Below are 16,133 nucleotides of genomic sequence, written 5' to 3' on the forward strand. Positions count from 1 at the left end.
CTTTTTGGTGTCACATTGGCTGCATGCATGCAAAGTTTGATTCCACCCACAAACTTTAACCCCATCCCTTCGACCTGTTGGATTTCACAAATAACTTGGTCATATTCACATAAGATAAAAGAGAAGCTTTTCTAAAAATATGAACAGCTTTAGAATTGTTAGGATGTTGTAATGCAGTATATTCAAATATGCACCATTCTTGTCCAGGCCTCCTTTCCTATCTGGTTTCTGCTCCTGGTTTCTGCTACCTGGTTGCGTGCCAAACTCTGTTCACTTCTCCCAGCTTATGTTAATGCCATGCCCCTCACATGCACTGACTTCTGACCCAACTGTCTCTGTCTGACTACAGGTTATCCAAGAATACACCACCGCACCCTTTGTGGTGAATACGCTTATTTCTGGTGCCCCGGCAATCCCTCTGAGCGGTTTCAAATGAACTGAAAAATATAAATAACACACAGAATTACATTTATGTAAATTTTATATGAATATCTTGCAATACAGTTTAATCTATTTTGCAAACATTTTTAACAAGCATTTCCTTTTATACTTGGGACTCTTAAAATGTTAACACCTGTTTATATACAATTGTTGAACTAATTTCCAATTTCTATATAGAATTTTACATTCATTTATTGTTCAGTAACTTGCACTTTATTCTCAACGAGAGTACAATCATTCATTCTATATTACATGGTAAAATGCTGCTGTCACCCAAAAATAATGGCCCTGTTCTTGCTGGAGTGGGGCATCTCGCAACGTGCATTGTTAAATAGACTTTTTCCTAAACTATTCTGCTCAAAAAATAAATTGCACTATAAGTTGCTGATAACAGCAGGGCGAGGACAACGGGGCATCGGGGACCTTGGTGGACGGAGGGACCAACATCCTAGCCCCTTGACCAATGCGACTGAAAGATTGAGAAAGGAACAGAAACGATTGAGCATGAGAATTATTTGGAATGGATACATTAGTGACATCAGATACAGAAAGAAAAATAAAGATAGGGGAAAGAAAGATTGGATTAAGAGAGAAAGGTAAACTATCCCTCTTCGTCCTCCTGGATCTGTTTGCAGCCTTCAACACAGTTGACCACTCCATCCTCCTCCAACGCCTCTCCACCATCGTCCAGCTGGGTGGGACTGCACTTGCCTGGTTCCATTCTTATCGATCTAATCGTAGCCAGAAAATCTCCTGCAATGGTTTCTCTTCCCACTCCCGCAATGTTAACCTCTGGTGTCCCCCAAGGATCTATCCTTGGCCCCCTCCTATTTCTCATCTATATGCTGTCCCTTTGCGATATCATCCGAAAACACGGAGTCAGTTTCCACATGTACGCTGACGACATCCAGCTCTACCTCACCACCACTTCTCTCGACACCTCTATGGTCTATAAATTGTCAGACTGCTTATCCGACATCCAGTACGGGATGAGCAGAAATTTTCTTCGATTAAATATTAGGAAGACCGAAGCCATTGTCTTTGGTCTCCGCCACAAACTGCGTACCATTGCCACTAACTCCATCCCTCGAGCATCTATCTGTGGCTAAACCAGACTGTTCGCAACCTAGGTGTCATATTTGACCCTGAAATGAGCTTTCGGCCACACATCTGCAGCATAACTAAAACTACCTATTTCCACCTCCGTAACGATGACCTCTGCCCCTGCCTCAGTTCTTCTGCTCATGAAACCCTCATCCGTGCCTTTGTTGCCTCTAGACTTGACTACGTAAACTTGAGGTCATCCAAAACTTGGCAGCCGTGTCCTAACTCGCACCAAGTCACGATCACCCATCGCCCCTGTGCTCGCTGACCTACATTAGCTGCTGGTTAAGCAACGCCTCGATTTCAAATTTCTCATTCGTGTTTCCAAATCCCTCCATGGCTTCAGCCCTCCCTATCTCTCAATATCTTTCAGCCTCACAATCCTACGAGATGTCTGAGCTGCTCAAATTCTGCCCTCTTGAGTATCCCCCGATTTATAACTGCTCAACCATCGGTGACTGTGCCTTCAGCTGCTTGGACCCTAAGCTCTGGAATTCCCTTCCCTAAACCTCTGCTCCTCTCTACCTCTCTTTCCTCCTTGAAGACGCTTCTTAAAACCTACCTCTTTAACCAAACTTTTGATCATCTGTTGTAATTTTTTTTTATCTGAAATTGTCTTGTATCTACTGTGAAGTGGCTTGGAACGTTTTGCTACGTTAAAGGCACTATAAAAGTTGTTGAAAGTAAAGAGACAGAAAGGAAAAGTTTTTTTTTAAGTTTAACATTTGACATTTTTCAAATTTCTTAACAATTTGCTACCTCAAGGACGAGATTGAACAGTTTAAATCTTCCCTGTCTGGGTCAGAGAATGCAATTGACATTGCATTAACAATTATCATGTCATTAAAAGGGTACATGCGCTGTTAAGTTCCAGCCCTAACTTACTGCGGCATGTTTAATGGACAATTAATGTGCATATCCAGCAAGTTCTTAAAATGGACTGGCGAGATGCCATTTGTGCAAAGCTAATGGCGGAGTGGTGTAAATCAGCATGCAAGTTCTGGAGATTCACAACTCGTGGCATATCTCTTCATCCCCTGAACATGCTGTTATTTTTACAGTAAGAACTGGCCGTGTTTTTTCTAAAAACAATGCCATGGGAAATCCAGTATTTTGCACACAATCCTTGCATAAATGTACCATGAAATACATAAATGCCATCTTTTTTTCTCAGTAAATATCCAATCCCTTTTATATTGAACACAGTGGTTCGCTATCAGCTTGGTGAGTGGGAGCAGAAACGAGCTGGCAATAAGGCCTATATCCCCAAACCTCTCCTTCCCCCTTAATGGATTCCCACCTTTCCCAGCCAAATCCATCTCGCACAGAGTCTTCCCGCTTGAACTTAACGCACTCCATTTCAATTAAATTAAGATACTCCCCTGAAATAAATTTATCTCAACTCTAGCCCCTATCTAAAATCAAGTTCCCTTAACTAACATAGGTTTTATTTGTTGGGGTTAGGGGGGCGGGGGGTGTAAAACGACTACAAGGTTTCCGGGAGTGGTGGCGAGAAGGTGGGGACCAGCAGTAAGGAGAGATGGATCAGGAACGAGCAGAAACCTGACGAGAGGTAAACATACCCGCCTGAGTAACTGGCTCGTTTGGGAGAATGCAGGAGTAAGTTTGCAGAGTCACGCACAAAAATCTTCTTATCGTCTTGCACCAGCGAATCAAAAAAATCGGCAACTTTGGAAATCTGAAGAATAGATGCTATTAGTTACTGAGAACAGAACTGGAACAGCACACTGGTTGTTGCAACCCACACCTAACCTCTGTGGAAAGTCTCTAGATAATAAATGGTAAGAACTGTGGTCGATCCTTCCCCCCCCCCCCCCCAGCTCAATAGCTCAGAGCAATTAAGGACAATTGCCGCCCTATCTGAGAGCTTCTCAGCACACACCAGAGATCAAACCTATAACCTTTCTGGCCTGCCTGATTCAGTACCACACCCACTTTTGCCTACTGTAATTGATCTTTAGTTTGTCTGCGCTGATGTATTTTTTTAAATAAAAAGACAATTCTGATTCAGAGACCTGATGATTATCAGTCATGAAATCACATTGATTCTTCAAATTAACTTCAATCAACTTTCCTTGCTGTCCACTGTTTCTAATTGTGTTTAGTATACGTAGAATTTTTGAATAGGTATTATTTTGTGAAAATCTTCTATTTGCTGCTGAAATTTAGCTTTGATTCACAATTGTAAAACTCTGCCAAACAGACAGCATTCAGAGAACTTTACTGGCTACCATGATGATCACCTCTTCCAAGATGAAATGCGATACCTTCGTTCCACTTCTGTACCAGCACCATACATATCCGTCACACCAGATGCCTGCCCTCATGTCTTTGACGAGCCTGAAACTAACCTGAAATCAATGCCTCCTAGGTATTTCCATAAAAGAATTGTTTATTGATGGCATGTAGTGTTAAAGATGAATGTTCTCAGTATTTTGGAAACTAATAGCTCCTTATCGAGTTGTGTAATGTTGCATTGTGCCTGTTTTTATAGTCTTGAAACGAGCCCTATAATGGAAAATGATACAGCAAAACGTAGCGTCTTCCAACGATCGTACTCCGTTGTAGCATCGGAATATGACAAACAACATTCTACATCACCTGCCCGTGTGAAAGCTGTTCCCAGGCGAAGAGTTAACAGTGGTGATGCAGGTGAGAGGTTTCTGTAGCTACTATGGTGATGAGGTATAACATTTTGTCTTTAATTTCATTTCTGTGTTTTTGTGTCATAAAAATGCATAGAAAATCATATCAAATCACAGTATGGCCATTAACATCTTGGAGATAAGCTAACATCCACAATCTTAAAGCATATATTGGCCCAAAATTTTCTGTTCAAATAATGGTGGGGCTATTGGCGCTCGCCATTATTTATGCACAAAGGCGCAGCAACTTCAGGCGTGGGCAGCTGCGCGGAACTCAAAGCCAATGTTGGAGACGTGATGCTCCGCCATGAGCTTCACAAACGGTATCTTGCTCTCTCATTGCATTGTATGATGTGAAGTTGCTGAATTTTGCACGGTAGATGTGAACTAAACTGGCCACAGAAAGTTAAGTCTTGTCTATTTCAGTCTAAGTACCCTTTTAATGATGCGATAAGTGTTAATTACTGCCAGTCAACCTCTTTATAATTTATAAAATATGTTCTATACATTGGTCTTTTTTTTAATTGAGAGTACCTCTTAAAAGTAGAAGTCAGAATAACCGAACCTAATTTGACCATATGCAGCCACATTTCTAACCCCTCTGTCCTACACAGATTGGAGAGAGGGTTCACTGTATTATTCATATTCTCTAACTTGTTTGAGATTCTCCCCCCCCCCCCCCCCCCCCACGTGACACAGAACCAAGTTTTTTAATGTGATCAAGTTAGTCAATTTTATTTGCACGGTATCATATGCATGTGAAAATCAAAAATTGCATTTGTCAATTAAAATGTGCTAAAGCTTTTACCAAAAGCTGCATGACTATAGGAAGAAAAATAAATGTGAAGAATAATGTCATTGGTGTTTATAAATTACAGTTAGTAACAGCTGATGCAGAAGTACAATTTATAAACATCAGTGTTTATAAATTGTCCTTCTGCATCATCTCAATCAGGGATCATTGCCAAGTTAGGCTGTTTTGTTTTGTGCGGATAATAAGTTGACTAAAACCTGACACTAGAGTCGGGCTTAGCAAAAACAAAAGAGAATGCTGCAAAAGCAGGAGGTAGCCAGGTAGCAAAGGGCTGCAGGAAGGGTGAAATACAGGAGAGATGATATTTTTTTTAATCTTGCTTTGTCGAGCTAGACGACCCACTGAAATGGAGTAGCATAGCATGTTCAATATTTCTATATTACTCCGTCGTGCTGCATTGATGAAAATAAGTGGAAAGCAATTGTAACAAATTCCATAGGAAAATTCAAATGACAGTTTGACATGTACTTGATGAGGACTAATTTGCAGGGTTATGGGGAGAAGGATGGGATGTAGAACTAAATTGGACAGCTCTTTCAAAGAGCCGACATAGGCATGATGTGCCAAATGGCCACTTTCTGTGCTGTAAGCTTCTATGATCCTGTATGTTCACTTGATGGGAAATAAAGCAGCTTAACAATTTGCATCAAATCTCATCTCACCAAGTGTTTGCTCAATATACCTTTTAGAGATTGAAGAAATTCATGTGCAATAGACACAAGTATCTGTTTCATATCACAAGGGATGACTATTGATACGTAGCTAAGTTACACTATCATACAAGTAGACTTAGATAGACTGGTGAAATGGGCAGACACATAGCAGATGAAATTTAACACATGAGTATGAAGTGATGCATTTTGGTAGGAAAATGAGCGGGAATATAAACTAAATGGTACAATTTTAAAGGAGGGGGCAGATCAAGTTGATCAGGATATTTTTAAAAAAAAGCATATGGGATCCTTGGCTTTATAAACCAAGACATAAAGTACAAAAGCAAGGAAGTTGTGCTAAACCTTTACAAATCACTGGTTAGGCTCCAGCTGGAGTATTGTGTCCAATTCTGGGTAACACATTTTAGGTAGGATGTCAAGGCCTTAGAGAGGGTGCACAGCAGATTTACTAGAATGGTATCACAGATGTAGGACCTCCGTTATGTGGAGAGACTAGAGAAGTTGGGGTTGTTCTTCTTAGAGCAGAGAAGGTTAAGCGGAGATTTAATAGAAGTGTTGAAAATCATGAAGGATTTCGATAGATAAATAGGGAGAAACCTTCCAGTGGCAGAAAGGTCAGTAACCTTTCAAAGAACAGAGATTTAAGGTAATGGCAAAAGCACCAGAGATGAGATGAGAACATTTTTCATTCAGTGAGTTGTTATGATCTGGAATGCACTGCCTGAAAGGGTTACGGAAACAGATTCAAGTAATATTTTCAAAAGGGAATTGGATAATTACCTGAAGGGGAGAAATTTGCACGGCTAAGAGAAGTGGAACTAATTGGATAGCTCTTTCAAAGAGCTAGCACAGGCATAATGAGCTCAATGGTTCTGTGCTGTATGATTCTATATAGGGCAGTGTGAATCAACTCCCATAAAAGCTGCTCAAATATCATCTAAGGAGGAACTGAACCAGAGAACGTATCTATGGCAGACCTAAACAGTTTCAAAAGTTTGTCATCTGATAGCTTCCCTCTCTTCGTTGTAAACTTTCTCATCTCTTCCTGTTTTATTGATATGACGAGTGCCATTGTCAATTTTCCTCTTAATTTTAAGCTGCAAAGAGATTATCCTACATGTGTATCCTCTTGCCACTCCCCCCAGACACCCTCAAAGTGTTGTAATCAAGACTCATCACTTTGCCTCCCTCTTTCATTCCTTCCTTCTACAGTCTTCAGGCTTTTAAAACCTAAGCTTGACATCATCTAATTACTGCTTCCTTATTTTCCCCATCTCATGTTAAATCTGTTTACACCCGCATTAAAGCCCTTAATCATTTTCTCAAATAAACAAAAAAAAATGATCAGCCAATTCTCAGTGCTCTGCATTTGTACCTTAATGCTTTTGAATCACGCCTCTATAATTTGATAACTTCTATTAATACATATCTTTTTACATAGAAATATAGGAAATAGATGCAGGAGTAGGCTATTCGGCCCTTCGAGCCTGCACCACCATTCAATATGATCATGGCTGATCATGCAACTTCAGTACAAAAGACAATTCGGAATGAGTTTGGGACGATTGCCAGCAGAAAAGTTTGTGGGCTTCAGTGTATACTGTCAGCTCGAACCTTCAGTTCTGGTAAATTGCTCCAAAACTCCTGCTCAGATTTGCAGATCTGACGAGTCTGTATTTTCTACTTAAAAATGGACCCACTATCCACTCTAGCTGACAGTGGGACTGGGAGGGTGTGGTGAGTCTTGCAGCTGTTGCACGTGTTGGAATGGCTGAAGGGAGCCTCTCTCAATCAAGGATTAATCATCTGATCCAATAAAACAAACATTTTATCGTAGAGCTTTTATGTTTTAATGTCATTTATGTTTAACCTTTTTAGTTACAACATTTTCTTCTTAAACAGAAGTGGGGTCTTCTCTTCTTCGACATCCATCCCCTGAGCTTTCTCGCCTGATCTCGGCTCACAGTTCGCTGCCCAAGGGAGAACGCAATTTCCAGTGGCCTGTTCTAGCATTTGTCATACAACACCATGATTTGGAAGGGTTGGAAATGGCTATGAGACATGCTCTAAGGAAATCTGCTTGCAGAGTGTATGCTATGGAGGTCAGTGCAATAATCTAAATGTATTTCTAAGCATCCAAAATATCTGCATGTAGTTTATGCATTCAATAGATAAGTCAGAAATTATCTATATTTATGATTAATTAAGACATTGAACTAGTTTTATTTAATCAAGCTTTGACATTTCGTTTTAAAGAGAAAAGTCTAAAAGTTTTGTGGCTGTTTTTCAATTTAAATAGGCCTTCAACTGGCTATTGTGCAGTGTGATTCAGACAACTGCTCTCCACGATATTCTCTGGCATTTTGTGGCATCTCTGACACCTGCTCCTTTGGAATTTGAGGATGAAGAAGTTGATGATAACAAAGTGAACAAAGAGAATATAGAACAGGTTGGTTAAATATTGCAGTCTCTTAGAATATTTGTCTCATCCTAAAGGAAACTATTATGTTTGTATTGTCTGCATTATTAAACCAAGACTACAGGAAATTCAGTAATTATACACTGGTGCAGAAATTGCAGTCGGAGGCTTCCCGTGGGCGGATGTCTCCGACCTGGAAAAAAACCCTACGAACTTACCTGGTGGTCTGGGGGGGTTCAGAGACTTGTGCTCCTGGGCGTCTATGCAGAGGCCTGTATAGAGGCCCAGGGATGTAGGCGTTTTGCAAGTGTCCCTGGGATCAGATGGGCTAGCCCAACCAATCAAAGTAGAAGTATTCCCATTCATACCTCTGGTGAGTTCGGTATATATGGAATCACCATAAGTATGAATGGGAATACCCAATAATGTACACAAACGCTTAAAATAATTTTTTTTAAACTTCACATTTAAAATGAATCAAAATGGAATTTAATTATTTGGAACAAAAATTAAATTTTATGAAAAATAAATGTTTTAAAGGGTCTAAAAAGAAACTTGCCTTATTTCACAGGTTTTTAAATGTTTAAATTATTGAAAAAAAATTGTTTTTCTGGCCTTACGCCTGCTTTTATAAGTCATAAGAATTTGTTAGATTCGTACGACAGATCGCAAGTTTCAGGTTTAGGTGCAGGCGCCGTGCATGCCTAAACCCGGAACTTGCGGGGACCCATGCGCACCTTGTACGCGTCCGTAGAGGCCGCGAATTCAGCCCCATTAGCTCCGGCTTTCCGTTGGTGCAGCTGGAATAAAGCAGAATTCGGGCAGGAGGGAGCAGAAAGGAGCACGGAGTCACAGAGTGGCGGGGTTCTGCCTCGAAGTAGAAATTTCTGGATTTTTGGCCTTTTGTGCATCCCTTAATAAAAGTGCCTGCCCACAAATGGACATAAGAATGCAAGTGATGCCTCCCAGTCACTTCTCAAGATATCTTCTACTGCCTTACCACTGGCAAACTGTGTTGGGTGCCAAACAAAGAGCTTGCATGTATAAAGCAGGTGTCCTTCATTGCCTGAATGTTTTAAAGGATTGTCACTGAATCCTGTAATTGTGTGGTTTTTGAAAGTATATCTGTTCTACTTTTCTTAGTATATTCTTTGTGAATATTAAATTTTAAAATATTCAGCATTTATTGATAGCTACACAAAGCTATCCATATCCTATTTGAGTCCTACTGGTACTTTCCATCACAATGCTTCCCTTATGAACTTCCCTTAATGCTCTATTATGAACTTATAATCGTGTACTTATCTTGATGAAACCCCCACTAATATCAGCAGTAAAGGTGATGGCTGTCTGACCAGATTTTAAGTCCCGCACCCACTCATCAATTCCTGTCCCTTCTGCATTCCGAGATAATGTGTGCTGGATCACTTGTGGGAAATTGCCATTGACATGTAAATAAGCTGACTCTGGAAAACACATGAGGGTCAGCAATGCGTACATTACACAGGTGGAGGTGTGCGTCCACCTTTGTTCCACTAGTGCACCAGCCTAGTGGAAAGTCTGGGCCATTGTGTCTACTGTCATATGTTTAGATTGCTATAATCATTGGATTCTGTAGTTGAGTTAAGAAACTATTATGGGAGATCTCTAGTTATGGATAATTAACCATATGCACCCTCCTGACATTCATTATTGCAGTGATAACAGGGCAAATGGCTAATGTGCAGTGATACCACCATTTATTGAATCAGATATCCATATGAGGTACAGTGAAGGAAAAACTTGCGCTTTCAATGCACGATCATTGTGATTTCACTTGTTGTGACTGACACTAAACTTCACAGCTACAACTACAATGCCTTTTGCTATGTTTGTGGTACCAGCTGCCTCAATAACATGACTTTCACCATCTACAATTTCATTGTAGACGAAACCCCAATTGCTCCAGCACCTTCCCCTCTATTGAGCACCTCACCCAAATCCTTCCCTCCCAAGGATGTATTTCAAATATATGATCAATGTTGCTAGACATCAAACAATTTTCAGAATTTGTTTTCAATGAAGGAGCCACTAATTGCGATTTCTCTGATGATGTAAACTAGGAAAGAGACACTGGAGTGTGTGAGCACCCACTGTCTGATATCGTGATTGCAGGAGAAGCAGCTCATCCATTACCTCAAACTTTCCACCGCCTGCTGCAAACTATTTCAGACCTCATGATGTCACTCCCCAGTGGCAGTTCACTGCAGCAAATGGCTTTACGGTAGGCTCTTGCTCATTTGTAAGTATATAGAATACACACTGCAGAGATATGAAGGGAATATCATCTGTTTATCAAATTTCAGTCTTCTAGGGATGGGGCAGTAGAGAAGCAGTGATTAAGTTGGCAACATTTCATTCATCTACCTGAACAAAATGTTTTGGTTCTGTGTTGTAAAGTGCAGTCTTATTTTATCTTTTAAGTATGCGTTGAAGTTTAACTTACTGTAAAATATTTCAGTTTCCCTAAACTGTATCTGTAGGAAATTGAATAATTTTTATGATTTGCTAACTTTTACCAATGTAGATCTTCAGAAATAGTTATCCACCTGGCATACCCTTAAGATTAACATCCGTAAAGACATGTTTCTGGTTAAGTCCTGTAATTGTTTCACCTGCAAATATTTGGGGGATAAATTTCTTTCATGGGACTCCATAATACTGTAGGTAAATGCACTACGTGATGCAATACTAAGTCACGCAGAGCAGAAGATCTTTGGTTGAATCCGTGATCTTTGAGTTAGCAGACATCAGTTTGAAGTGCTACAGTTGGCCTCTGCAGTTGCAGGCTGTGGAAGAAAAAATCAGCCAAGATTCCATTCCTGTTTACTATCCAATGAACGTTGCCGGAAAGTATATGTGGATGGATGAGGCCAGGACTTGGCTTGACTTTTTGATGTCCCCTCACAGTTGAATTACTTTTCTGACAGTGTGTCTAGACCTTAAAGAATAGTCACTTGGGTGAGGTACCAGAGGGTCACTGGCACCCATGGAACTATACACATTGAGTTGCTGCTTTAAGGAGGGTGAGGGTAATGAGTTTTTCTTTATTTAAAAAGAGCTTGTGATGGATAGCTGTCTAATTGAGGTGGCTATCTTAGCTATGTAATGGAATCAGAGATTCCTGGAGTCAACTAAGTAAACAAATTTAATGTATCGGCACACAACTTCAGAAATGCCACAAAGTTGAGTGGGGTTTATTTTTAATTTAAAATTTCAGAAAAGTTGTAATTTTCATTTTTCACATCATTTTTAATTGCTTTATGTAAATGTACAAAATTTTCCTTCTCTTCCCCACCCTCCCCCCCCCCCCTCAGAAAAAAATGATGGGTTATTACAATGTCCTGTCTCATACTTGCATTTTTACACTGAAATGCCAACATATTACCTCAAGTGCTTTGAATGTAGTGTTTAAAAACTTAGCTCCATGGATTGAATCATTACTGTCTTCCAGCTTTGAGTTCAATTCCAGTGTATTTTTGAACATCAGACTCCCAAAATTCTCATGTAATATGCCTAAGCAGTCCAATCATCAGTTCTTTAATCATGAATAATGTTTCCCGCCACGTAAACGGTTTTAAAAATAAATTAATATTTAAAATTAAATAAAAGTTCAAAATCCATTTGATGGAAAAAAGCAATTGATCAGGAAGTGATTTGAATAATTTATAAATGGAGTTAACCATCTTCAAATGCTGCTCCAGATTTTATACCTTATTTGCATGTGTGTGCATGTACATGTGTTCCAGATGCTGCAAATCTCAACCAAAATCTGGGGAATTACAGCATGTCAGTCAGCATCTGTGACATAAACAGGCAATTTAACATTTAGGGTGTGGACCCTTCTTCAAAACAGTGTGTTTGGGAAAAGGATTTACATCTGAAACTTGTCTATTCTCTCTAGATGCTGACTGGTCTATTGCATATATCCAACATTTTCTGTTTTTGTTTTATAAACCGACATTAATATTTGCTCTTGAAATAGCTCTTTAAAAGAGCCGGCACAGACACAATGGGCCGAATGACCACCACCTGTGCGTTATGATCCTATTATTTACTTCGTTTAGTGCTCCAGACTGCATGAACTTGCGGTGAAGTACAATCGCACAATTCCATTATATATTCTCTAGAAAGTATAATATGTACAGCCACTTATGAAGATTGCCCAATGTACATGCGAAAACTGGATTACACTTTGGAGGTTATTTTCACCCCCTGAAACTGCTGGGCACTGAGGCCAGTAGTTTAGCATAGACTTGGTATAATAGTTAAATCCGTGGCTGTCTATAAATTACTTTCCTTCTGTTTCCATCTCCACCTCCAGCCCCCAATATGGTATTAGTCTTCACATCACAAGCATTTCTCTACTAATGTTTATTGGTTATGTATTTAGATGCTGGAGTCTGAAATTCAAGCAATCTGATCATCAATTCCTTCATCAGAGCAATGTTTTCCACCACATCAATAATATTCTTTCTAAATCTGATGATGGCGATAGTGAAGAAAGCTTTAACATCAGTGTGCAGTCTGGATATGAAGCCTTGAATCAGGTAAAGTTCATTTACACATGAATATGCTGATTAATAACTACAAGATGAAATGAGACTCTTAAAGTTGTAGTCTAGTTAGCTTCTTTCCACACAGTATAGAATTTGCCCCGCATTGCCTGGTTCCAGATATTGTTTGGTATAGTCATGCAACCATCAAACTACCATTGAGCCCAGTCCTTTCCTCGGCCAACGTACATGCTAAAACTGAATAGCACTTGGGAGGTTATTTTCACTTCCTGAAACTGCCGGGGACTGAGACCAGTTGTGATACCTCAATCACTGCCCCACCAAAGATCAGCTATCTCAGCTCGGGCGCGAGATCGAATTCGAGACATACCTGATCTGCGGCTCAGCTGTATACTGGATAAACTCATTGAGCCAGTGGAGGAATACCTCTGTTTTTCTATATGTGGGTATAATTAATATGATGCATTCTTCCTTTATTCTTCAAATGCAGTTTAAACCTTTAAAAACTCTCTCTTATCTAATCTAGTGCATACTTAAAGATTTCTTTGTGTGTACAATTATGTTCATCGTAACAACTTAATATATCAGCTATTTCATTTTAAAACCTCCAAGATAAAATTCCAGAGTATGTTTCATGTGAAGTTGGTGTTGGCAAAGATCAAATGACTGCCATAACCCATGTAAGACATCACATTCCTAAAGTGACACTGTCCTGGTGTTTTTTTCCATTTGGTTGATGACTCTTCATTCCTTTGTAGAGATACAATTTAAAGAATGAAGACGACCACACCTAGGTTAGGCAGTCTAGCATATTTGTATTGTCAACTTATTTTTTGCACTGATTCTCCAGGCTTCTCCCCCACCCAACCCCCCCCCCCCCCAAAAAAAAATGATCGTGAGGAAAAAGAATCAGTACATTTTATCTATAAGACCTAAGGCTGATTGTTGCTCTTGACTGAAATCAGCCTCGAGTCCCAGGATTTTTTTTTTCTTTGTATGTTGTGTCCCATAGAGGGAAAAATCAGTTGTTTTTCTTTTCCTTTCACAGCAGGAGCTCTGTACAGTAACATGCTTGAAAGATCTCACTGGGATTGTAGATATTAAGACATCTAGTAGACCAGCTATGATTGGTAGTCTGACAGATGGATCAACAGAAACCTTCTGGGAGTCAGGAGATGAAGACAAGAATAAAACCAAGAGCATAACTATAAATTGTGTTAAAGGAATTTGTGCTCGTTATGTATCTGTTCATGTGGACAACTCTCGAGACTTGGGGGTAAGAATTGGGAATATTTCAGTGTCTTTGGTTTACAATTCTAGCTTCTTCCCAATACTTTTTACTGCTACTCTGAACTAAAATGGCAATTTGTACATGAATTATATGGGATTGTAGGTCCTCGGCGAACAATAATCCCACCACTGTCCAGATCAATACGCACCATGTATTTAAAATCTCTTTAAGCTGATGGAAAAGGCCATGTTGATGGACCATATAACTGATTTAAAACAGTTGAAATGTGGTAATTATACAGAATCAACAATACATCAGATAAACATACCTCCTGCAATAGAGCCATTCAGTCCATCATGCCTGTGCCGGCTCTCTGAAAGAGCTAACACTTAGTCCCACTCTCCTGCTCGTTCCCCATAGCCCTGAAAATTTTTCTTTTTGAAGTAGAGATCCAACTGCCTTTTGAAAATCACTATTGAATCTGCGATCACCACTTTTTCCAGCAGTGCATTTCAGATCATAATAACTAGCTGAGAAAAATATATTCTCATCTTCTCTTCCCCTTCTCAACAACCCCCTCTGCTTTTTTGCCAATTATTTTAAACTTAATAAAGGGCCAACCATTTAGCACTGAGAAGAGAAATGTTTTCACTCGAGGTGGTGAATCTTTCGAATTCTCTACCCCAGAGGTGCTCAGTCGTTGAGTATATTCAAAACTAAGATTGATAGATTTTTGAACTCTTAGGGGAATCGAGAGATATTGGGATTAGGCAGGAAAGTAGAGTTGAGGTAGATTAGCCTTGATCTTACTGAATGGTGTGGATCAGGCTTGAGGGACCGTATGATCTACTCCTCCTCATTTCTTATTTTCTTAATATTTAACTTTGCATCTTTTATTTCAAAACAAGATTAGCAATTCCCTTCAGTAACCTTTGTCTGATGAAAAGCTTAAACCAGGGGTTGTGAGTTCATAAATTATAATGCATATTCTTGATAATTGAAGTGTTTTTGTCATATCTTTACTCTAGAAATTTACCTTTTCTCCTCAATACAGAATAAGGTGTCTTCAATGACCTTCTTTTCTGGAAAAGCAACTGAAGATCTAAGCAGAATTAAACAAGTAAGAATTTGGAAGAAATTGTTCTTGGAAGCAAAGCTTTTTTCATTACAGTATGTTTTATTCTCTCCCCTTCCCCTGTTGTATGAAACATGTCATTGTAAACTTTCTTATTTCTTTTCCATCAGTAATCTTAAACTACTGATGTCTCATAACCATTGTTCGGTACCTTCGTAAATTCACCAATGTAGATAAAATAGTATAAGGATCAAAAAATACAACACCAGATCTGTTAAGGAATGGGTTTGAGGGCTACAGAAATGTCCATGGATCAATTTGATTCAAATGAGGGACAGTGAAGAGATGTTGAATTGGAGGGGAGGGATTTCATTATGAGATAGTCGTGCATGGACTGTGGAAAGAGCTTTGTGCTGAAATAACCTTTTCTTGTTCTAGACTTAAATCTTTAAGCTTGGTGCTCTTCATTTTTATAATCTAGTTGCTTTGTTTAAAAACTCATTTTACACTAAAGAAATCTATTTACTGTATTTGCTTTCAAGGATAAACATGAGTCCACTTTCTTTTCTTTTCTTCTGTTCTTAGACTGACATGGATTCCAGGCATATGGGATGGGTAACCAGTGAACTTCCTGGAGAAGACAATCATATTATTAAAATAGAGCTCAAAGGCCCCGAGAACACATTGAGAGTTCGACAAGTCAAAGTTTTAGGATGGAAGGAAAGTGAAAGCATCAAAATTGGTGGGCAAATCTCAGCAAGCGTTGCTCAGCAGAAGAACTGTGAAACAGAGACCCTTAGAGTTTTCCGACTTATTACATCACAGGTATATTCTATTTTTTTAAATCTATTTACATTTTTTGTTCTTCAGAATCATGTCTTTCATCGATTCATATCATTGGTGTCATAATGTGTAAAATATGTCTATTGTCTAGCAAGTCAAAAGTATTATTTTTCAAATCAAAAATATGTGGATTCATTGGCCTTTATTGCAAGGGGGATGGAGTATAAAAGCAGAGAAGTCCTGCTACAACTATACAGGGTATTGGTGAGGCCACACCTTGAGTACTGTGTACAGTTTTGGTCTTCTCAGAACTCTATCTTTTACTGTTTCAAATGTTTTCATGCTCCTTTCTTAAAAGATGCTGTGGCCT

At 39.3% G+C, this 16,133-nt stretch overlaps 1 protein-coding gene across 8 annotated transcripts in view; it reads left to right on the forward strand.

Moving 5' to 3' along the window:
• The window catches only part of mycbp2 (MYC binding protein 2), a 196,305-nt gene that overhangs the window by 157,460 nt on the left and 22,712 nt on the right, over positions 1 to 16,133 (forward strand). For 7 of the 8 annotated variants that reach the window (XM_070891705.1, XM_070891712.1, XM_070891710.1 and 4 more), the window contains 9 exons: positions 3,770 to 3,937; positions 4,061 to 4,218; positions 7,602 to 7,801; positions 7,999 to 8,148; positions 10,221 to 10,381; positions 12,551 to 12,707; positions 13,723 to 13,950; positions 14,960 to 15,025; positions 15,566 to 15,805. In XM_070891705.1, coding sequence (XP_070747806.1) covers positions 3,770 to 3,937; positions 4,061 to 4,218; positions 7,602 to 7,801; positions 7,999 to 8,148; positions 10,221 to 10,381; positions 12,551 to 12,707; positions 13,723 to 13,950; positions 14,960 to 15,025; positions 15,566 to 15,805 — 1,528 coding nt within the window. The remainder of the gene's footprint in view (positions 1 to 3,769; positions 3,938 to 4,060; positions 4,219 to 7,601; positions 7,802 to 7,998; positions 8,149 to 10,220; positions 10,382 to 12,550; positions 12,708 to 13,722; positions 13,951 to 14,959; positions 15,026 to 15,565; positions 15,806 to 16,133) is intronic. The other variant, XM_070891708.1, reaches the window with a different exon arrangement.

The sequence above is a fragment of the Pristiophorus japonicus genome, chromosome 10 (genome assembly GCF_044704955.1).
Source record: "Pristiophorus japonicus isolate sPriJap1 chromosome 10, sPriJap1.hap1, whole genome shotgun sequence".
In the NCBI taxonomy this organism is placed as follows: Eukaryota; Metazoa; Chordata; class Chondrichthyes; family Pristiophoridae; genus Pristiophorus; species Pristiophorus japonicus.